The sequence below is a fragment of the Orcinus orca genome, chromosome 19, assembly GCF_937001465.1.
Source record: "Orcinus orca chromosome 19, mOrcOrc1.1, whole genome shotgun sequence".
In the NCBI taxonomy this organism is placed as follows: Eukaryota; Metazoa; Chordata; class Mammalia; order Artiodactyla; family Delphinidae; genus Orcinus; species Orcinus orca.
The window spans coordinates 35,474,524-35,498,545 of NC_064577.1; the positions used below are offsets into that span (position 1 = coordinate 35,474,524).

The window sequence follows — 24,022 nt, forward strand, 5'->3', positions numbered from 1 at the left end:
CTGGTACATTTTAGTATCAAATAATACATTTTAAACCACTAGCTATTTTGAATTATTTTCTACTGAACAGATGGAGAGTGCCAAGTAGTCCAGTTGAAGCTGCAAAAAAAGGTTGAGTTCTAAGTGAAATTCTAAATCAACTTTATAAGCTATACATATACCTTTGTTGGATGAGGATATTTTATATATTAAGTGCAACATTCCTCTCTTCAAAAAAAAAAAAAAAAAGTCCTATGGAGGGTCAAGAGATCTTTTTCTGCCTAAAGTTTGTACTCAGAGCTCTACTTGTCTAGAATCATGTTTTTGAATTAAAAACAGTTGTGACTAGCTGATTTTGGATTGCTTTGATACTCTGTTTATTTATAAATAAAGCTATTATAATGAAAATGTTTTCCTTTTTTTCTTTTGGTCACGCTTTGCGGCTTATGGGATCTTAGTTCCCTGACCAGGGATTGAACCTGGGCCCCGGCAGTGAAAGCACCGAGTCCTAACCACTGGACCGCCAGGGAATTCCCAAAATATTTTACTTTGTGATAGAGCTTAATCAGAATCTTTTGAGGGTGGCAGCCAAGGAAATGTGTTATCATTAATTATTGTATCAAGGTTGCCATTTCTGTGTCTTCATGATATAGCTGTTGATTTAAAAAAAAATAGTGGGGAGGAAATTTTTGTTTTATTAAATAAGCTCACTGAAAACAATCTAAGTGCCTCACTTTTAGAAATAAGAGTTTTGATATGTAAATTATGAAGTGTTTTGGGTTCTGTTTATCAGGTTGAAGGTCAGTAACGAACTTTTCTATAACATAATTTAAAATCATTGGAAGGAAATGTTTAGAAGAAAAATGATTTTTTAAAAAAACTGAATGATTTACAACAGTGTGAAAGCTGATCTTGAGCTGCCTTTTTTTTCCCAGTACGCGGGCCTCTCACTGCCGCAGCCTCTCCTGCTGCAGAGCACAGGCTCCGGACGTGCAGGCTCAGTGGCCATGGCTTATGGGCCCAGCCGCTCCACAGCACGTGGGATCTTCCCGGACTGGGGCATGAACCCGGTCACCTGCATTGGCAGGCAGACTCTCAACCACTGCGCCACCAGGGAAGCCCTTGAGCTGCCTTTTGAAAGAGTGGTGTGTAAGCTGGAGTTGGAAGTTGAAACAGAGATTTTGGCACCACAGTGGGCAGTGTGTTCTTACTCCTAAGGAAACAATGTTGGTTTTTCATTAATGAATAAGGGGTTTCTATAAAGATTTAAGAATATTTCATATTGAATAATGACTTTATGAAATAACGCTTTGGATTATATTTCTTTTCTTTAGTCTCTATGCTCCGAATTGTTATCTTAAAATATATTTTGTTTTGGGGGATCCTTTAGTGAATATGTCTTTTGTATGGAGGATCTTTTATCAAAGCAGACTATAAATATTTAGATTCTATTAAAATATCATTACTGTTCAATCAAAGACATTTATAAAATAGTGTCACTCAGACACTTTAAAACTAACTTTATGTAAAGATATCCAGTAAACTTAGATTTATCTGAGAAGCACCATTTTAGAATGTTCTGTATTTCTCTTTAAAATAATGATTAATGCTTTGTTATTCATTGTATTGCATACTGACTATGTAGTCTTAAAATACAGATCTGTATTACTTTTTATGGCTGTATAACATACCATTTTCCTTTAGTCATTTCCCAGTTCCACATAAAGAGTGTTTCCAGTTTTCTGCTTCTCCTCAATTCTTTAGAGCCCTCCCATGTATGACTATAAATTTATAAAATTCTAAATAAAATGATATAAAGTGAAATTCTGCATTACATCAAAAACATTATTCATTCTTTGATTATAAAGAATGATAATTGTTTTTCATTTCTAAAAGTTCCATTTAGAAAAAAATCTATCTGTTCATTCTTAATAATTTCTCAGTGATAGTTTGTAATTGTTCCCTTTTATTATTTGTTTTAAACATTGCATATCATAGCTATTCTTTTTGATCTCTGACAGTACTTGGGGATCTAATTCCGTGGTTTTGTTTCTACTGACTCAGTAATCATGAATTCCTTTCTGAAGTGTTTGGTGATCTTTGATTGTGAGTTTGATTTTAATTGGTTGGAGTTCTGTGGACCTAAAGTGAGAATTTAGGAATTTTTTCTGGAATCACTTCATCTTCCCATTGAGTTCTCCATGGGGAAGTTCCAGATTTCCTTTTCCAACCTTGCTGCTGACCTGAGGCTGAGTTTCCCAATTAACCACTACCCTCTGGCAGCCCCCCACTCTGCCTGTCTGCCACTCAGGTACCAGCTCCAGTTTAATTCACTTAAACAAAATTTGAGGAGGACTCTTGGAACTTTTTCCCTTGTCTCTTTTGAGACTAGCAGTGTCTCAGAATAGTGTGTTCTTTCCAATCTTTAGTTCTGTAGCAGAAGAATCTCTGGGGCACCTATAAGCACAAGTTAAAAATCATTGTTCCAACAAATCTCTGGGTGCCCATCATTACGTTTTCACTATGACCAAGAAGAGGTTATTTCAGGAAAACTTTTTTTCTAGTTTAACTTTGAAAACATAATTTTGATGAGATTTGTCATTGTAATTATTGGTTACAGTTTAAATTTATATTAGACATGCTGCTTTTTTTTCATTCTTTAAGGTTCTATAAATCTTTGTCATATATAATAGTATATATATATATTTTGTGTGGTACGCGGGCCTCTCACTGTTGTGGCTTCTCCCATTGCGGAGCACAGGCTCTGGACGCGCAGGCCCAGCGGCCATGGCCCACGGGCCCAGCCACTCTGCAGCATGTGGGATCCTCCTGGACCGGGGCATGAACCCGTGTCCCCTGCATCCTGCATCAGCAGGTGGACTCTCAACCACTGCGCCACCAGGGGAGCCCTTATAGTAGTATTTTAAGAATGCATGATATAGTAACAGTGGTCTTTGCCCCAAAAAGCAAAAAGTCTTTTTGCTTTTTTTATTGTAGCAGTAAACCTTAGAACATTCTTCCTAAGGTGTCTTAAACAGGTTCTTCATTCACTAGCTTTATATCTTTCAGAATTCAAAATGGAGTAGTTATCCTTTAAAATATATACTGTGGTTATTTTCAGGATCACAATTTCAATAACATTTCCAGTTTTGCTTTGCTGAAGAGCTTAAAATTAATCATGGAATGAACGTTTACACAGATTTTATGGTGTAGTAAAGAAAGAAATAATTGAAGGGAAATTTTAGAAAACATTTAATTCCTTATATCACTGACATTTGGAAAACAATATTTTGTCAGACAAGTATTGAAGTACAGTTTATGTTGGCAAATGTTGTGATTGCTTTTATATTAATTTAAAACCTGAATTACATTAAAGCCCAGGAATGAACTCACTAAAAATGTAGGCTGTGTGATAAGTTTCTGAGCCATCTATGGATTGGGTTTTGAATATGCAACTTTGTTAAACCATTGGGAATTAAAGATTCCAGCTGAACGTCTCAAGTTTCTGAAACAATACATTTTCTCAGACTTCATGGAATTGTTCTGTGTCATTTACACTTGCTTGGCTCAGCAGGCCCAGCAGTGAGGTATTTTTTATTTTATATTTGTTTTTGCAGGGATCTTAGCAACATCAATTGTGAAGAGCTTGGTCCATTGCCTCCTGGATGGGAGATCCGGAATACAGCAACAGGCAGAGTTTATTTCGTTGACCATAACAACAGAACAACACAGTTTACAGATCCTCGGCTCTCTGCTAACTTGCATTTAGTTTTAAAGTAAGTTTTTGAAACAATACATGTTCAAATGCGAGTCTGAACAAGAGAAGACTGATAAATGCTTTTTGTAATAAATGTGATAGAATGTCTGCTCTCTTCAATTATAAATCACTTGTTGAACATAATTTTATATAAGAATATGACAAATTTTACTCTCATGTTTGGGTATTTTAATCCCACTGTGCTTAAGTAGGAACCTGTCCTGAAATGTTAGGAAAAGGGTGTGTATCAGAGGTGCACCGTAGCACACCTGCAGAGACAGGCTACTTTATGGAGTGGATGGATTTTTTTCCTTGAGTGCATCAGAAATAGCTCTAGGATAGCTGAATCTATCCCAGAGGATTTTCTGATGTGTCAGTTTTGTGCTTCAGCTTCAAGGCTTCTTTCCCATTTGCAGGACTTAGACAGTCATTCTTACAAGTCTTTGTGAATGGGCTTGATGTACCCTGGTTTTTTTTCTAATTATTAAAATACAGTTGATTTACAATACTGTGTCAGTTTCAGGTATATAGCAAAGTGATTCAGTTTGCTGTATACATATGTAATATGTATATATTTCAGATTATTTTACATTTTAGTTTATTACAAGATATTGAATATAGTTCCCTGTGTTCTATAGTAAATCCTTGTTACTTATCTATTTTATGTATAGTAGTTTGTATCTGTTAATCCCATACTACTAATTTATCCCTCCCCACCCTCCCTTTCCCCTTTGGTAACCATAACTTTGTTTCCTACGTGTGTTTCTGTTTTGTATATAGATTCATTTGTATTATATTTTAGATTCCACATATAAGTGATATCATATAATATTTGTCTTTCTCTGGCTTACTACACTTAGTATGATAATCTCTAGGTCCATCCATGTTGCTGCAAATGGCAATATTTCATTCTGTTTTTATGGCTGAGTGATAGAGTGTGTGTGTGTGTGTGTGTGTGTGTGTGTGTGTGTGTACTTGGGTTGCTTCCATGTCTTAGCTGTTATAAATAGTGCTGCTATGAACATTGGGGTGCATGTATCTTTTCAAATTAGAGTTTTCATATTTTCCAGATACATGCCCAGGAGTGGGATTGCTAGATCATATGATAGCTCCATTTTTAGTTTTTTCAGGACCCTCCATACTGTTTTCCATAGTGGCTACACCAATTTACATTCCCTCGAACAGTGTAGGAGGGTTCCCTTTTCTTCACACTCTCTCCAGCATTTATTAATGTAGACTTTTTGATGAACTGTGGGTTTTAAAAAAAAAGTCAGCTTTATTAAAATTTAATTGACACAATAAATTGTACATATTTACAGTGTACAGTTTAAGTTTTGACATATTATATAACTGTGAAACCATCACCATAATGGAGATAGTGAACATATCCATCACCCCGAAAGTCTCCTCCTGCCTCTTTGTAGCCTGTTGGTAGTCCCTCCTCCCATCCCTTCCCTAGTTTCCTAAGGCTGCCGTAACAAAATATCACACACTAGGTGGTTTATAATAATAGAAATTTATTCTTTTACAGTTCTGGAGGCTAGAATTCAGAATCAAGTTGTCAGAAGGGTTGGTTCCTTCCGGTGGCTCTGACGGAAAATCTGTTCTATGCCTCTCTCCTAGCTTCTGGTGGTTGCCAGAAACTTTACTGTTCCTTGACTTGTGGACACATTATTCCAGTCTTTACCTTTGTCTTCACGTGGCCTTCTATGATCTATTTTATCCACAAAACTTCTGCCACCAAGTGTGTGGGTTTTTTCCTCAAATATTCCAATTGTCCACGTCTGCAGACGCCATCGAGGTGTACAGCGCCGGAATTCAGTCTAATACCACCTCCAGTTAGTATCAGGCCTCACAGGTTAAGGGCTCAGTCTCACAAGACTGTTCTCACTTCTGATGCCATTTATAAGTCCCAGGCCTCCCGTATTTCTTGCCAACTGGCTATAAATCGAGTTCTCATGACTTTCTCCTTGGGTTCAATAATTTTCTAGAATGGCTCACAGAACTCAGGGAAATTATTTCTTTACTATTACCAGTTTATTATAAAGGATGCAACTCAGGAACAGCCACATGGAAGAGAGGCACAAGGCAAGGTATGAGGCAGGGGCTGCATAGTGCGTCCACGCCCTCTCCAGGCGCTTCATCCTCCGAGCACCCTCAGTGTGCTCACCATCCAGAAGCTTTCTGAACACTTGTTTAGGCGTTTTTATGGAGTTGTTATCACACAGGAGTGATCGATTATTAACTCAATCTCCAGTTCCTCTCCCCTTCCCCAGAGGCTGGGGGGATGTGCCTGAAAGTTCTAGGCTTCTAATCAAGCTTTGGTCCTTCTGGCGACCAGCCCCCATCCTGAAATTATATAGGGGCCTAGCAAGTCACCTCACTGAAACAAAAAATGCTCCGATACCCAGGAAATTCAAAGGGATTCAGGAGCTTCTGTATCTTGTACTGGGGACAAAGACCAAATATTAGAACAGAATACACTCCTGTCACCTGTGTCACTCAGGAAATTTCAAGCATTTTAGGAGTTCTGTGTCAAGAACTGGGGACAGAGACCAAAGTATATTTCTTATTATGCCACACTTTCTTTCCTGTATGTCTGGGTCGAAATTTACCTCTTCTTATAAGGATACCAATTTATTGGATTTAGGGCCACCCTAATCCAGTGTGACCTCATTTAACTTGATTACATCTGCAAAGACCCTATTTCCAAATAAGGTCACATCCACAGGTGCCAAGGCTTAGGACTTCAACATATTTTTTTGGACACAGTTCAATCCACACCCCATCTTCAGCCAACCATGATTTGCTTTTTCTGTCACTATACATTTGCAGTTTTTAGAGTTTCAGATGAGTGGATTCATACAGCATGTACTCTTTGCTTGGTTTCTTTTACCCAGCCTAATTATTTGAGATTCATCTCTGTTGTTTTATGTATAGTTCATTTCTTTTCCTTGCTGGGTGGTATTCCATTGTATGGATAGACCTCAATTTATTTGTTTACCTGTTGATGAACATTTGGATTGTTTCAGTTTGGGCCATGACTAAACTGTTACGAACATTCGAGTGGGTTTTTTTATTTTTGGCCACACTGTGTGGCATGTGGGATCTTAGTTCCCTGACCAGGGATCGAACCCACGCCCCCTGCATTGGAAGTGCGGAGTCTTATCCACTGGATCGCCAGGGAAGTCCCGGAACATTTATGTTTAAGTCTTTGTGTGGACATATGCTCTCACTTCTCTTTGATAAATAAATACCCAGGCTGCACAATATGATAGATTTATGTTTAACTTTTTAAACTGCCAGATTTCTTTTTGAAGTGATTGTACCATTTGACTTTCCCACTAGAAGTGTATGAGAGTTGTAGTTGCTCTTGCTAACACTTGGTATGGTTAATCTTAATTTTGGACATTCTAATAGATGTGTAGTGTTATCTCATTGTTTTTTGGGGTGGGGCGGTCTGTGCTGGGTCTTCGTTGACAGGCTTTCTCTGGTTGCGGCGAGCAGGGGCTACTCTTCGTTGTGGTGCGTGGGCTTCATTGCGGTGGCTTCTCTTGTTGCGGAGCATGGGCTCTAGGCACGTGGGCTTCAGTAGTTGCGGCACGTGGGCCCTAGGGCGTGTGGGCTTCAGTAGTTGATGCACGCGGGCTCAGTAGCTATGGCTCGCGGGCTCTAGAGTGCAGGCTCAGTAGCTGTGGTGCACGGGCTTAGTTGCTCTGCGGCATGTGGGATCTTCCCAGACCAGGGATCGAACCTGTGTCCCCTGCATTGGCAGGTGGATTCTTAACCACTGCGCCACCAAGGAAGTCCCTCATTATAGTTTCAATTTACATTTCTCTAATGACTAATGATGTTGAGCATCTTTTCATGTGCTTATTTCCATCTGTATATCTTCGGTGAAATTTTTTGCCTCCTTTTTTAAAAAAACTGAGTTTGGTTTTTTTTGACTTTCGAGTTTTGAGAATTCTTTAGATATTTGAAATACAAGTTTTATGTCAGCTGTATGCTTTAGGAAGATTTTCTCCTAGACCATGATTTGTCTTTTCATTTTCTTAACAGTGTCTTTTGAAGAGCATAAGGTTTCTTTGAAATTTCAATGAAGTTCATTTTATCCATTTGTTCTTTTATGAATTGTGCTTTGGGAATCATATTTAAGAAATTTTTGCGTAACATGAGTCATAAAACTTTACTAGTGTTTCAGAAGTTTTATGGCTTTAGGTTTTACATTGAAGTCTCTGATCTACTTTGAATTAAAGTTTTGTATCTTTAAGTTGGTATACCCAAGTTTTTGTTTGTTTTTGGATAGGATTAATACAGTTGTTTAGAGACTATTTTTAATACATTCTGTTTTGATTTATATATGTGTGTATTAAAAAACACCTTTATTACAATGTTTTATGAGAGTAGTAAATGGCGATTTGTAATTTTCATCAAAGCTGCATTTTCTCTGGATAGTTACACGTTCTAGGATAAAATTTGGCCTGGTACATAAAAGAGTCACTGTATGTAAAGTAAGTTTGGGTGATTTGTTAGAGAACTGAAAGTTATTTTTGTTTATTTTGTCATAGCTACCATTGCCCTTTATCTTTAGGTTAGGAGATTGTACTCTTGTGTCTGTTGTGTGTAAAATTAAATTCCAGGGACTTCCCTGGTGGCGCACTGGTTGAGGGTCCACCTGCCAATTCAGGGGACACGGGTTCGAGCCCTGGTCCTGGAGGACCCCACATGCCACGGAGTAACTAAGCCCGTGCGCCACAACTACTGAGCCTGCACGCCTAAAGCCTGTGCTCCGCAACAAGAGAAGCCACCGCAATGAGAAGCCTGCGTGCGGCGGTGAGAAGTCCCTGCTCGCCACAACTAGAGAAAGCCTTGCGCACAGCAACGGAGACCCAAAGCAGCCAAAAAAAAAAAAAATTAAATTCCAACAGAGTCACTCAGTGTTTGCATAGATATCAATAGTGAATTATCTGACTTTTTACTTCCTGACGGTTTATTGGAATTAACTAGTTCATTATATCATAAGATTCTTTTAAAAAATTCTTAGATGCAACTTATATTATTTTTGCCAGGAGAATAAAAATAACTCTAGGCAATGTGCCTTTAAAAATTATTATTATATTTCTGCTGTAATTGGGAGATTATTTTAGTGTATTTGTGGTAAACCATATATGTGCAGTTAGAAGTCACTTTAGCACAACAGACAATGTGATTGTACTGAATGCCACTGACTATAATACTTAAAAATGGTTAAAATGGTAAATTTTATGCTACGTATATTTTACCACAATAAAAAGACAAGTAGGGACTTCCCTGGTGGTCCAGTGGTTAAGAATCCACACTTCCATTGTACGGGGCACGGCTTCGATCCCTGGTCGGGGAACTAAGATCCCGCATGCCGTGCAGCGTGGCCAAAAGAAAAGAAAGAAAAGTAGGCACTTATAAAGCGTTTAGACTTGTTTGTGAAGTGCTCATTTCTCTGTGCCAGTAACTTGCTGTGACCTCCCACATTCTTGTGGTCTAGACTGTAGCGTGCATAGGAGAAGGGGTCCCTGCCAAGCTGCCAGTTCAAACTGTCTCTTCCAGAGAGACAGACTCTAGATAACAGGCACAGGGTTTGGCCTATGCCTGAATTTTAAAGGGAGAGATGGTAAACTACGCAGAAGAAAATGGAAACGGTATTTGGGAAAGTTGTTCTCAGCAGTTGTATAAAAGTTTTTTGAATAAAACTCTGTTATCCACTTCCGTAAGTTCCAAGAAATAAACTTTGGGGCTAGTTTATTATTGTCAAAAATGTCAAGCTAAGAATATAATAAGGCCTAGAAATGCTATAGGTAGACTTGGTTTAGCGTAGGATGCTATTTTAAATGTGTAATTGCAATCTCTCTTGTTTAAAATACTTCAATAATATTTGTTTACTTTTAGTCGTCAGAACCAATTGAAAGACCAGCAACAGCAGGTGGTATCGTTGTGCCCTGATGACACAGAGTGTCTGACAGTCCCACGGTACAAACGAGACCTGGTTCAGAAACTAAAAATTTTGCGGCAAGAACTTTCCCAGCAACAGCCTCAGGCTGGCCATTGCCGCATTGAGGTTTCCAGGGAAGAGATTTTTGAGGTAAACTTGCAAGTCTTGTTTTAAAGTAGAGAAAAATTAATTCAGTGATGTACTCTGTTTTCCAAGTATATTTTGGGGGACTCATATCTCTTTAGAATGGGAGAATTTTCATTAATGTTTTTTTTACTTGTGGGAATAAAGGCAATAATATTGGAGAGATTTAATACATAAGATAAATATTTAAATGTGATGAAGTGTGAGATGTTCTGATTGGGGGCAGCTTGGTCCTTGGAGTTGCAGATACTTATTTGTTAATGAATTTTAAAAGACCACAGATATTATCCATCCCTTATTTTCTAATTCTTCCAAGAAGTTAGGGACTCTTAAATCAAAAAATCATTACTGTTGGACTACTTCCTTAATTTATTGAAAATCTTCCTTTCTAGTATATCCTTTTATATTTGGATTTATAGCTTTAATAGCAACTTCAAAGTTCTTACATAATAAATGGCAGAGGTCCAAGGCAGGGGTTTCCCTCTTATTAGAGTGTTCTGGGGCAAAAGATGTTTGGGAACTTTATAATCCTTCTCCCAAAGGATGAACTTTTTTCTCCCAGGACCATGCTGACCTTGTTTGTAGTCAGTCATTTGTATTTTTAAAATAATAGAAAGTTGTCTGTTTAGTGAAGATCACATTAATGATGTTTTTATGTTCTTTGAAACTTTCTTTTTCTTACCTTTACTTTCTACTGGTGTCTGTGACAACTAGCTAAAAAAAAAGTGGTAATTCTATCAGATTCTGTTTTTTAATGTGAGTGGAATCATTGCTATGGTTCATAGGACTTAAATATGGAGCTTTGCATTTAGTAGGCTTTTAATATAATATTTATCAAAGGAATTGGTTTCAGTAGTACAGTATTAAGCTATATCCATTTTGTTGTCAGAAGTTCCATGAGGTTTCAAACCCTTGGAGCTTATCCATTGATTTGATTGTTGAACAAATTCTACCTTATTTAAATAAACATGTTTTGTAGGTGGAATGGAGGGAGAGTTTAAGTAACAGGTTAAAAGCACCTAGTAATAATAGTATATTAAACATTTATTTTAGGAATCATATCGACAAGTCATGAAAATGAGACCGAAAGATCTCTGGAAGCGATTAATGATAAAATTTCGTGGAGAAGAAGGGCTTGACTACGGAGGGGTTGCCAGGTAAAGCCTTGATCATCAGTAAATGACATATGGATCCTTATATTTACAAATTTAAGATACTCCCTGTGGTGTGACTTTCTCTTTGATATTTATTTTCTAGCATAATATTCCCTCATGTTTGCAATAGAGGGTACCCTAGTAGATATATTCATAATTAGGTTAGGATAGTACTGCTACCAGAAGAGTGTTTGTGAACTCCCGAATGGATCATGTAGTCCAATGAGACTTTCTCTGAAAACTAGCTGCAACCCTATATGGACTGTTGGTAGGGTCTGCAAGCCCAGTATTTTCTCCATTTCTCTCCTTCAGTACATGTTATTCCCTCTGCTTTACATTGTCAGTAACAGTCTCGAGATTTTAATGACGTATTCTAAACTGAATACTGTTTCCCTTTGCTTACACTGCCACGCTTTTTAACCTTGTTAAAGGAATGTTTGTGTCTGTAAGTATGTGTGTATATCATATGTGGTCCTTAGAATGTTTCAATACAGAAGCTATAACGTTTCTCCTACATTCAAACATCAAGTATTTTTTTTTCCAGCTGTGAGAATTCACTTTATGTAAATGTAGCAGAAACGTTATAGCTTCTGTATTAAAACATTTTAAGGACCGTCATGATAATTCTGCTTCCCCTAATCTAAATCCAGCCTAAATTAAATTTGTGTTTCCACCGAGTCCCATAATCGTTATTTGGCATTACTTGTTTTCACCTGTAGACATACTTTCATTCTGTGACCTTTTTACCTGCAAATGAATAGTTTCTTTAGTTTGGATTTTTAGCATTTATCACTTGTACATCATACTTAAGGCTTGATAGTTTCTGTGGAATGCTTACGATTTACTCATAAGTAGATTTTGAATGCTTGTTGGGAAAACTTGTTAATTATCTGCTGATGGAATCTAAATGCTATAATTATATGTATAGGCCAAATAAGTAGTTAGTTTTTTGTTGTTTATTTCTTAACGTCACTACTTTCGGGGTTTGGGCGGACTAAATGGGATGTGGCAGTGAACTGCTTTTTCTGATCTTTATCCCATAGTAGAACCCAAAAGTAGAGTTTTGCTTTTATGCATGTTCTAAATACTTAGTAAAACAAAACAAAAGTTGGACTTCCTTTTAAAAAACACATACATGGGGCTTCCCTGGTGGAGCAGTGGTTGAGACTCTGCCTGCCGATGCAGGGGACACGGATTCGTGCCCCGGTCCGGGAGGATCCCACGTGCCGCGGAGCGGCTGGGCCCGTGAGCCATGGCCGCTGAGCCTGCGCGTCGGAGCCTGTGCTTCACAAGGGGAGAGGCCACAACAGTGAGAGGCCCGCTTACCGCAAAAAAAATAAAATAAAATAAAATAAAAAACACATTCATGCATAAAAAACATACAGGACACATTAGGTGGGAAGGTTGCTTATGTGGAGACCTCACTTTTTCTTTTTAATCTCTACAGTTTTCAAGTACGGTGTTGGCCAAAAAGTTCGTTTGAACGAACTTTTTGGCCAACCCAATATTAAACGTAGTGATTTGATTTAGACTCCGTCAAATGATAGGACTTTGAAATATTTTCCTTTAACTACTTTAATAGTGTTTCACTGCATTTCCTAAAAATATATTATTCCATCTGTTTAATCCATAATATCAGAATATTTCGTTTATGTGCCTTTCCTAGCTGAGGAATGACAGGAGTTGAGACTAGAATGACATCTCCTTAAAGCCTAGACTAGTCATTTTATTTCAGTTTCACCAAGATGAATAACAAGTTGTCTTTCATACTTTGAAAAATATAAATGATTTAATAAGTTTAAGTTGATAGTACTGTTTATTATGAGGTTTTAAAAACACCGTTGTATGCTTGAAAGCAAGAAGTGGTATGGAACATACCCAGAAAATGCAGGTTTGCCCTTGTGTTCCCACCTATACCAAATGCCTTGCAGTTTCTCACCACTTACATTTTTATCATGGTGTATTTTAGGGTTTACACAAAAAAGATAATGAAGATGGATAATGAAATTTTCTTACTAAAACAATATCAACAATAAAACATACCCTTGTCCGAAAGTAAGAGTAAATTAATGTTATATATCTGTATAAACTAGTATAAATCTGCCATGATTGGAGAGGACCAGGGTGGTATAGATGGACCACATGGATGTTTTGAAATACCATATTCTTCCCTTTATTTTATACTTATTATGAATTACACATTTGTTTAGCAATTAAAAGTAACAGACCACTGGGCTGCAGCATCTAATGAGTAGTTGGTACTTCTGGATATTATCCTTAGATTCTCTGATGTTAAAATGTCATAAAATCACTCAAAATTGAGTGAGAAGTGACAAGAATTGAGTGAGAAAAACAAGAATTTTCATTTGCTTTTGGGGAATGGTAGACTTTTCTAATGTGATTTTATATAACTAGTTAGTGCTTTGTTTTATTAAAAACTTCTTGCTAACATGATTAATAGTGTATCTTAGTAAAGATGTATTCATTAACAAAAAATTCCTTTGGCATATCTTGTTTTTTAGGGAGTGGTTATATCTCTTGTCACATGAAATGTTGAATCCTTACTATGGCCTCTTCCAGTATTCAAGAGATGATATCTATACATTGCAGATCAATCCTGATTCTGCAGTTAATCCGGTATGATTGGTGGTTATAATGATACAAATTAAGTTATGACCTACAATGTTTTTTAATCTTTAAATGTCAGTGTAGTTTATGACATAGGATTACTGTCTTTGTCCAAGTTACATCCTTGGACTCGGCAAGTCCTCTTTTAGAAAATGTTCTCAAGTAAATGATTGTGGATATGTGCAACAGTTTGGGCACAGGGAGGTTTACTGCATCACTGTTTATAGTAGCCCCAAGTGGAAACAACATTGCTGTCCATTAAGAGGGGGTTGATTAAATTATGTCATGAAGCAGAATGACATGGTTAAGAGCATAGACTCTGGAATTAGACATGAGTTCATATCCTTGTCCCATTACTAACTAGCTTTGTGACCTTCATTGACTTAAGCCTCAATTTTATCATTGCTAATAATAATAAATATAGTTTGGACCTGAGAGAGGGGTTGTGACAGTTAAATGAGACCCTGCACATTAAGTATTACATTATTAACCCTATTACATATTATTAAGCACTCAACAAGAGTTAGCAGCTGTTATTAATTTGTTGTTTTTATATTATTTCTGTTATCTTTCCATACAAGGTTATATTATACAGCCACTAAAATGATGTTGTGTGATAATAGTTAATAACATGTAAAGATGGTATTTGTAATATATTAAGTGAAAAGAAGATTACAGAATAATAGTATGAAGCAAATTTTGGTAAACATGTATATGTGTAAACATTGAAAGGCTCTACAATACTGGTAGTGGTTATCTCTGGGTGTTAGACTATGGGCATTTTTATTTTCTTGTCTATATTTTCTAAATATTTTGTAGTGAACAGGTATTGCTTTTTAAAAAGAAAAAAACTTTTTAAGATAAAAGGGAGGCTTAAAGATTAGCTTAAAGATTATTAAATAGAGAAGTAAAAGAAGTTGAAAATACAAACATCCAACTAATAAAACAGTATATCCTAAAAGACCAAATCTGTCTAAACATGGTAGGCATGTTAGATTCATTGCAGGGTATTCTTTATAAAGGGAAGATTTTTAGGTGAAGGTTCTGCTTGGAGAGCTCATTACTGCCACTGTAGTAATGATAGCTCACGTTTGTTGAGCATTTACCATATTCCAGGTCCAGTGCCTTGGGCTTCATCACCTCATTTTACTACTCACAGAGCCCCTTTTTAGATACTATTATTACCGTCATTTTTCCAGGTATGGAAAATTAGTTCCACAGGGGCTAAGTAATTTGCCCAAGTATACATAACTAGTAGCTGGCAGAATCAGGACTCTAGTCCAAGTTAGACATGAAATCTGTCCCCTTAAATCTATGATGTTTTGAAGTTCAGTTTCTGGTTAGGTCAAAGGAAGAGGGAGGTATAGAATTGAAAGCTTTTTTCCCATGACAGAGCCAGGATTATAAGGGGCTTAGCAGGAGATGGGAGGAGAGGAAGAGAACAGGATCTGCAGGTGATTTAATGAAGCTGCAGAAGGACTGTAGTTTGGGCTTAATTTCTGAGGATAAACTACAGAATGACTACCCTTTGAGAGGGGCATTGGCTCTGCTGTAATATTTTATAGCAAAGTATAGTATCTATAGAGACTCTCCCTAATGATTGTTGAGCTTTGATAGGATAACCTATTCCATTTAAATAGTTATAAATTGGAGTATAAGTTGATACTTACTGTTTATTTAAAAAATTACCATTGCTTAAATATTTAATTTTTATTTAAAAATTCCCTGGATAGTATCTACCTTGAGTATTTATATAAACTCTTCTCAATTTCAGGAACATTTATCATACTTCCACTTCGTTGGACGAATAATGGGAATGGCTGTGTTTCATGGACATTATATTGATGGTGGTTTCACATTGCCTTTTTATAAACAGTTGCTTGGGAAGTCCATTACCTTGGATGACATGGAGTTAGTTGATCCTGATCTTCATAACAGTTTAGTGTGGATACTGTATGTATTGAGTCTTGTTCGTTATATTTAGAATCTGAGCTTTTAAAAAGGATATATGTTTCAAAATAGATGTACTTTTTTTGAAATATAAAAAATGATTTTTAAAAGTACTTATACATAATGATTTCCTCAACACGATGCAAGTTGTTTCCATCCTGCATGTTAGAATAAGATATTCCTGCTTAAGTGGTGGCTGTTGAAAACATACTTTAAAAAGGGCATTTGTGGGGCTTCCCTGGTGGCGCAGTGGTTGAGAGTCTGCCTGCCAATGCAGGGGACACGGGTTCGTGCCCCGGTCCGGGAAGATCCCACATGCTGCAGAGCGGCTAAGCCCGTGAGCCATGGCCGCTGAGCCTGCGCGTCCGGAGCCTGTGCTCTGCAACGGGAGAGGCCACAACAGTGAGAGGCCCTCATACCGCAAAAAAAAAAAAAAAGGTATTTGTAAGAATCAGTTCTGTTTTTGGGGGTGTCATTCGTTTGTGAAGATACACTGGCCATGGTTATTTTTACCAAGTACACGAGTAGCTTTCTCAGTGGGGATACTCAGGTGTTTAGTCACTTGGGTTACCCAGACTCAAGTAGGGCTTCTTACCTGAAAGCCAAACATTACTGAGTTTTCCCTGTGTAAACCCCAGCTTTCCAGGGCTTTCTCATTACTCAGGAAGGAAAATGTTCCTGGTGTTTATGAAGGTTAAAGCTCTTTGACTTTTCTGCCCCAAAACTAGGAGGTATGGTGGCATAAGAACTAATAAAAGGAATCTAACCCTATGTTTGCATGTCATAAAACTACCTTAGTTTTGTCTCACCAATTAATACATCTACAATATCTGTATTTTAGATTTTCCAATGAAGTGTCTTTCCCTGTCTTCTCTTCCTAGTGAGAATGATATCACAGGTGTTTTGGACCATACCTTCTGCGTCGAACATAATGCCTATGGTGAAATTATTCAGCATGAACTTAAACCAAATGGCAAGAGTATCCCTGTTACTGAAGAAAATAAAAAAGAATATGTCAGGTAAACACTTCTGTGTTCATAAGCCGGAGACTTGTTTTAATGTTCTAGAATGGCGGTACAGAAAAACATTTATGTGTTTAGGTAGTGTTAACTTATTGCTACAAAATAGGCTTCTGCAGAATTTAGTGGCTTAGAAACAACCACCATTTTATTATTTCTCATAATCCCGTGGGTCAGAAATTTAGATCGAGGACAACAGGGACAGCACACTTCTCCATGTGGTGTCAGCTGGGATGGAAGTGTTAAGAAGGCCTCTTCACTCACATATCTGATGCCTCACCGAGGGTGGCTCGAATGGCTGTGGGCTAGCTGGAATGGACACTGGGTCTGGGGCTTAGTTCTCACTGTTGGCTGGGCTCTTTGGTTATCCCCATGTGGTATCAGAGGCCCCTCATTCTCACCATGGCCTCTCTCTCTAGCACAATAGCCAGACTTCTTATGGCGTGGCTCGTTTCCCAGAGCACAAAAGCAGTTGTTGGATCTTTTTAAGGCCTAAGCCTGGAACTGGCCAACATCACCTCTGCTGTATTCTTTTGGTTAAAGCGAGTCACATGCCAGCCCAGGTTTGGTGTGGAGGAGAGGCTGTACAAAGGCACACATACCAGGAAACACGGTTCGTGGCGTCACGTGTAGCGTAGCTACCACAGCTAGCTGTACAGAAGCACTTTTGTGCTGTATCACTAGGACTTATCCTATTTATAAATAAGCACATTGTGGATTTATATAAGAAATATATATATGTTTCTTATAAAAGAAATACAAGGAAATGTTCTTTAAGTTTTATGAAATTACCTGTTGATTGAGGAATTTAGAAGTGTTGAGTTAGAGCATTTGGTTCATGGTATCTAAAGTTCTTCTAAACATTAAACTATGATAATCAAATTTAGGAGTTTGAACTTCACCATATATACATAGAAACATTCATGCTATATGTTTTTGTACAGAATATGTCCCCAGGTCTTATTGGCTAAAATTTTCTAGTTTATAGATGAGGCCCATCAGTCTCATAGATTGTGAATATTGGTACAGCTTTTTCGGAAAACAGTTTGATAACAGCTACCAAAATGAAAACACATATGCAGCTCCATTTTTAGGAATCTATTCTTTGGAAACACATATCTGATTAAAGAAATACGAATAAGGATGTTTAACTAAATACTACTTGTAAAAAAATTGAAAACTGCTAAAATGTTTTTAGAAAGAGAATGGATGATTAAATACATTAAACAGAATATTATGTGGATATTTAAAGAAAGATAGACTCTGCATAAGCTGTCATTTAAAAGGCAGGCCTTAGAAGGAACAAAGTCTGCATTGTTTTATACTCAGAAGATGTTCAGGAAGGCTGCTTACCAAATAAAATGTTTGCCCAGGGTGAGGGAGTAGAGGTGACGGGCCTGGAAGTAGAGAGGGAAAAGAGGATAAAAGAGTGGACTTTCAGATTTTACTCTGTCTCCACATTTAATGTTTTTTTTTTTTAAGGCCGCACTGTGCGGCATGCGGGATCTTAGTTCCCTGACCAGGGATTGAACCCATGTCCCCTGCAGTGGGAGCGCGGAGTCTTAACCACTGGACCACCAGGGAAGTCCCATTAATATTTGATTTTTTAAAATATAACTTTTTTTTTTTTTATAATTTTTCTTTTAATAAACATGTATTACATTTCTAATTAAAAAAAGAAGAATGAGGGACTTCCCCGGTGGTCCAGTGGTTGGGACTCTGCAGTTCCACTGCTGGGGGCGCAGGTTTGGGGTTCGATCCCTGGTCGGGGAACTAAGATCCCCCATGTTGTGTGACACAGCTAAAAAAATAAAAAATAAAAAAAGAAGAATGAATGGGAATTTCCTGAATTTCAGTAGTGTCTCACTTCCAGGACCTAGTGTGGGCTGCTCACTTTCTAGGATTCAGTCACGTTTATAGCACACAGTAATTTTCCCTTACCAAATACATTTTTTTTTTTTTTGCGGTACGCGGGCCCCTCACTGTTGTGGCCTCTCCCGTTGCAGAGCACAGGCTCCGGACGCACCGGCTCAGCGGCCATGGCTCACGGGCCCAGCTGCTCCGCGGCATGTGGGATCTTCCCGGACCGGGGCACGAACCCGTGACCCCTGCATCGGCAGGTGGACTCTCAACCACTGCGCCACCAGGGAAGCCCACCAAATACAGTTTTGAGGGACTTTCCTGGTGGTGCAGTGGTTAAGAATCCGCCTGCCAATGCAGGGGACATGGGTTCGAGCCCTGGTCCAGGAAGATCCCACATGCCACGGAGCAACTAAGCCCACGTGCCACAACTACTGAGCCTGCACTCTAGAACCCATGAGCCGCAACTACTGAGCCCGCATGCTGCAACTACTGAAGCCCATGTGCCTAGAGCCCGTGCTCCGCAGCAAGAGAAGCCACTGCAATGAGAAGCCTGCGCACTGCAATGAAGAGTAGCCCCTGCTCGCCATAGCTAGAGAAAGCCTGCGCACAGCAAAGAAGACCCAACACAGCCAAAAATAAATAAATAAAGAGTTTACAAAAATAGTTTTGAAATTTTTAAAATGACAAAGAAAACCTTTTTACAGGTGTGTAGTTTTGCTGTCCCCTTAAACAAACAAACAAAAAATGAGGTCCCCCAAAGGATATCATTAATATTAAGTAACTTATTTCTTAAAGTAGAGAACTATTTCTCCAAGTTTAGAAAAGGAAATACTGGCGAATTGGGAGTATGAGTAGTTCTGAGATTTGTGAGATGGAGAGGATTTCCTGGGAAGATAGATTAAAATAAAAAACAATTCATGTATAAATTGTAAGTCCAAATCAAAGGCGTAAGTAGAGCTACACAAGAGATGTAGTTTAGTGTACATTTGTTGCTAAAATTACATCTTCCAGGGCTTTTAAAGCTTATAGGGAAAAATGAGTATTTAGTCAAAAAGTGCTTGCTGTTGGCTTTTACTGTTTCTTCTCATTTTGGATATGGGGATTCTCTTTACCTCTTCTTCCCCCATATACAACCCACAAAATATAAAGAAAACACCCTACACATTCAGATTATATTTTCAAGTGAAACCAGAAAAATAGTCATTTTTGGTTGAATGGGTTTTTCTGGTTATCAGCGTGCATGCCAGAAGTTGAGAAAGACATTTCATTCTCATTTTAACTTCAGACTCATCTACTCTCTAGCCAACTTCCAGTTTAATAGGACTTTTTCTGATGTGAAGAGTTGCTGTATTGATGCTGCTTTTGTTGGTGGAAGGTTACCGCTTTTTAATTTATGGTGAACTGCCTCACAGCTCAGGATCCATCTATACCTTCAGTAACCTGAGATTCTTTTAGATTTTAGACTAAATTCTTAATGCTAGATGCTTGTAAAGTGCAACGTTGCTAAAGTACTAGAGATTCATAATAATTACCAAACCTGAATATATTTGATCATATGAAACCCCTGTCCGATGTTTCCAGACTCTATGTGAACTGGAGATTTTTACGAGGAATTGAGGCACAATTCCTGGCCCTGCAGAAAGGATTTAATGAAGTAATTCCACAGCATCTGCTGAAGACATTTGATGAGAAGGAGTTAGAGGTCAGTGTATTAATGTCATGACATCATCTAGTATAACAAAGAAAGTTTGGGAATTTTCTGTTACTTAGTTTTAGAGGAAAGCTGTATTTCTGGTGCTTTTGAAGTTTTATGATGTGATGCTGTGAGAATTCTAATTCACAGGAAAAGTCTTTCCTGCTTTTGGAAAAGCCTTTCATGTTTTGGAAATTTTACAAGTAACCAGTCTCTCTTATATTGTGACTATTCTTAATTTATTTTTCCATATTTTCCATTCATGCGTTTAATAGATTTTGTGTCTTCTGTGTACGTTCTTCCAGTGTTGTTTTCTATTCCCTAGTTAAGTGGGTATTGATTTAGTTAAATAAAACTTTATTAATTGGTCTCCACCATATTGACATTTATTTGGAATAAAAGCCTAGGCTTAATTGGATTTACATTAAGCTTTGTAAGAAAGCAGTTGAGGGGCTTCCCTGGTGGCGCAGTGGTTGAGAGTCCGCCTGTCGATGCAGGGGACGTGGGTTCGTGCCCCGGTTGGGGAAGATCCCACATGCCACGGAGCGGCTGGACCCATGAGCCATGGCCGCTGAGCCTGCACGGCCGGAGCCTGTGCTCCGCGACGGGAGAGGCCACAACAGTGAGAGGCCCGCGTACCACAAAAAAAAAAAAGAAAAAAAAGAAAGCAGTTGATAGACAAAAACGTAGAGGAAATAATTGAAACACTTAGGTTAAACTCTGTCTCAACAACCTCAGTCTCCTTGGAAACATTGGTTACTAATAGTAACTATAATAAATAGTTAACCATTTTTTATTCTAAAACTAGTCCTTAAAGCACCATAGGGTTGGTGTTATAATTAAGACCTTTAACAAATACATCTCAGTTTCTACTGAACTACTTTGAAAAAACAATGAGGTTTTATTCTACCTGAGGTTCCAAATTTAATTAGTGGCTAGGGATAGCATAAATATTTAAAGTCGATACATAATTTAAAACATGATTTTATTCATTAACTTCAGCATCCTTTCTAACTAAATCTGTTAACAGACCTGTTAGCAAACAAGTCTAAAAAGATTGGCTTGACTTACTACCATCCCCATTCCTTTTTTGATTGGACTATTCTGTAGTGAAATGACCAGAAGGAAGTAGTCAGAAGGAGGAAGAAAACATAGCAGGAATGGCAGTGAAGTTGAAATACGATGCATTTTTATCTGTTCATACAATGAATAAGGAATTTGGCTTTAAAACTACCACTCCTCTAAAGAAAAGAATTAAGGGAGGTATCGTCTGTGGTCATGGGTGCTTCTGTAACCCTGCTCGGACACCTACTACCTGTTAGTGTGGCAGTGGCCAGTCATTTTTTCAGACGCTACAGAAGCTTTGTTGCAGGTTTTATTCAGTAACGTTAGGGTTTGTTATATACTTTGTACTGCTAATGAAGTTAGGCTTTTTACAAAAGTATATGTATATAATTTGTTTTAGTGTTAGACTAGGTTAATTATGAAATATAGGATTTGCAGGTTACATTATGTTTTACACTACACACTATCATAATTGAGTGTTATAAACACATCAGTAGGATGAGTCAGTCTTGGACCCTAGGGAGGTGTGAGTATTAATAATATCAAAGTGATTTTGATATACCTCGTCTATACTGAGCCTGCATCAGGATGCCAAGCAGAGCTCTATTATCAATGCATTCATATATTTCATACTTCGGTCCAACTTTAAGCAGATTGTATCACTTATTCAGCACAACTTCTTGAGTTCCTGTGCAGTGTTGGTTGCTTTCGCAGGATGTAACGAAACAGATGTTACTGCCATATTATAGCAGAGGAGACTGTGGCCAAGGGAAGTGAACTGAACTGCCCAGAATCCCAAAGCTAATAAGTGTTGAAACCCGAATAATAGATGCAAGTCTTAAGGAAGGCACATATAAACTGTATTTACTCTGAGTCTAGTTTCTGTCCATTAAAAATTTTTTTAGAATTCTGTGAAGTTATGGAACTTTTCATCTTATGTCCATCACAGTGGTGGTTCTCAGATCCTGGGTAGGGAACCTGCAGTGACTAGGTACTCATGGAACTTTTTAAAAAATACGGATCCTAATTCACCCAGATTCACAGAATTAAAATCTCTGAGCATAGGACCTAGTGTATATATTTTGAAAAACTTTCCAGATGGTTCTCATGTCTACCCTCAATTAAGAACACCATATGAAAGCCAACTCTGCAAATCTAAAGTTCTATTTTAAGGAATTTTTGGCTTAGGTTGGGTTTCCATTGGCTCATTATTTGTGCAATATTTTAACAGCTCATTATTTGTGGACTTGGAAAGATAGATGTTAATGACTGGAAGGTAAACACCCGGTTAAAACACTGTACACCAGACAGCAATGTTGTCAAGTGGTTTTGGAAGGCTGTGGAGTTTTTTGATGAAGAACGACGAGCACGGTTACTTCAGTTTGTGACAGGCTCATCCCGAGTGCCTCTGCAGGGCTTCAAAGCTTTACAAGGTAAGAAAGCCAGAGGGACAGACGATGTGGCATCTAATAATTGGGGGCAGGGGGTCAATATTTGGTGTACATAGATGGTGTACAAACATGTGCTTACATACAGATTCTCTTTTCACTCTAGTTCGTATCTGTAACTCTCATGTCTTGATACCTTCTTCTCTTTCCTTTCCTTTGTTCCCTCCCAAGAGCACGTTCTGCTGGGTTCTCTGTGATTGTAGTGAGTGCCGCATGTTAGAGACCATATGTGTCGATGCTCTGCCTTTTCTTTTCTGGTCTCCTTGCTTTTAAATTCTGTTGCACATTCCTGTAGGGGAAGTCTGTCTGCTTCCATGTTCACATCTCAACCTGGCAAACATTTACCCACTTGGGATGCCTCTCCCCCCTACTTTTTTATTCTTTTAACAGAAAGAGGCAGCATGAGTCGTGGAAGTCATTTGTTTGGTCAGAGCACTTTAATTAATGCATGGCATCAGACCATTTTACAGCCATATTCCATTTTTAAGAATTGTTGTCCATGGAATAGCTGTTTAATTTTGGGAGGAGTTGGTATATTGCTTATGATCGTGGTTGCCTCTCTGGGTGGCAGTTGCTTCCTTTACCTCTGAAGCTCTTTATTTTCACAACTGCTGCTACTGGTGATGACTGAGGGTGTACGAAGCAAGACTGGTACATAATTCAACAGTGTTGCCCACAGTCCATATATCAAAAATCCATTGGGAAAGCATACTTTAGTCATGCTTGCATTCCCTATTTGGAGAACTCATCATTATCAGACTACCCAGATGAATAAAGTGAAGTTGTATCTACAAACTTTTGTATGGGGTGCCTTATGTTACCTGAAATTTATTCTATAGACTGCTAATCTTTTGCTCTCAGTGAAGTTTGAGTTGTGAAACTTAAAGTTGCATTAGGTTGTCATCTTTTTGAATGTGTATATATGTATTGGATCTTGGATTTGCCCATTTACTTCTTTTTTGGGGACACTGATTTTCTGTAGAAGATAGAAGTTGGCAAAGGATTTCAGTCCTGAACTTTTTCTCAAATTGAAATGCTAGCAGATTAAGGAATCCAGCCTTATCCAAGGTCAATTCCGGCTTTTAAAACCCAGACTGTTTTCCTGCTGCCCTTTGGCAGCTTATATGGACTCACTAGTACCCTCCTCTCCCTCGACCCTGTGGTTTACATACCAGTTTTATCCTGAGATTCTGGAGACTAATACGTGCACCCACAGTGGTCTGACCCTCATTTGCTTCCTTTGCAGGTGCTGCAGGCCCACGACTCTTTACCATACACCAGATTGATGCCTGCACTAACAACCTGCCAAAAGCCCACACTTGGTAAGTTATTTCTGTAGCTTTTTTCCCTCATTCCA

At 38.1% G+C, this 24,022-nt stretch overlaps 1 protein-coding gene across 2 annotated transcripts in view; it reads left to right on the top strand.

Annotated features, from left to right (window-relative positions):
- Window positions 1-24,022, top strand: part of SMURF2 (SMAD specific E3 ubiquitin protein ligase 2) — a 118,611-nt gene that overhangs the window by 90,944 nt on the left and 3,645 nt on the right. The window contains exons 10-18 of one of the 2 annotated variants that reach the window (XM_004275625.3): window positions 3,597-3,755; window positions 9,659-9,851; window positions 10,899-11,002; window positions 13,522-13,636; window positions 15,402-15,580; window positions 16,459-16,596; window positions 20,041-20,161; window positions 22,449-22,650; window positions 23,912-23,987. In XM_004275625.3, coding sequence (XP_004275673.1) covers window positions 3,597-3,755; window positions 9,659-9,851; window positions 10,899-11,002; window positions 13,522-13,636; window positions 15,402-15,580; window positions 16,459-16,596; window positions 20,041-20,161; window positions 22,449-22,650; window positions 23,912-23,987 — 1,287 coding nt within the window. The remainder of the gene's footprint in view (window positions 1-3,596; window positions 3,756-9,658; window positions 9,852-10,898; window positions 11,003-13,521; window positions 13,637-15,401; window positions 15,581-16,458; window positions 16,597-20,040; window positions 20,162-22,448; window positions 22,651-23,911; window positions 23,988-24,022) is intronic. The other variant, XM_033438870.2, reaches the window with a different exon arrangement.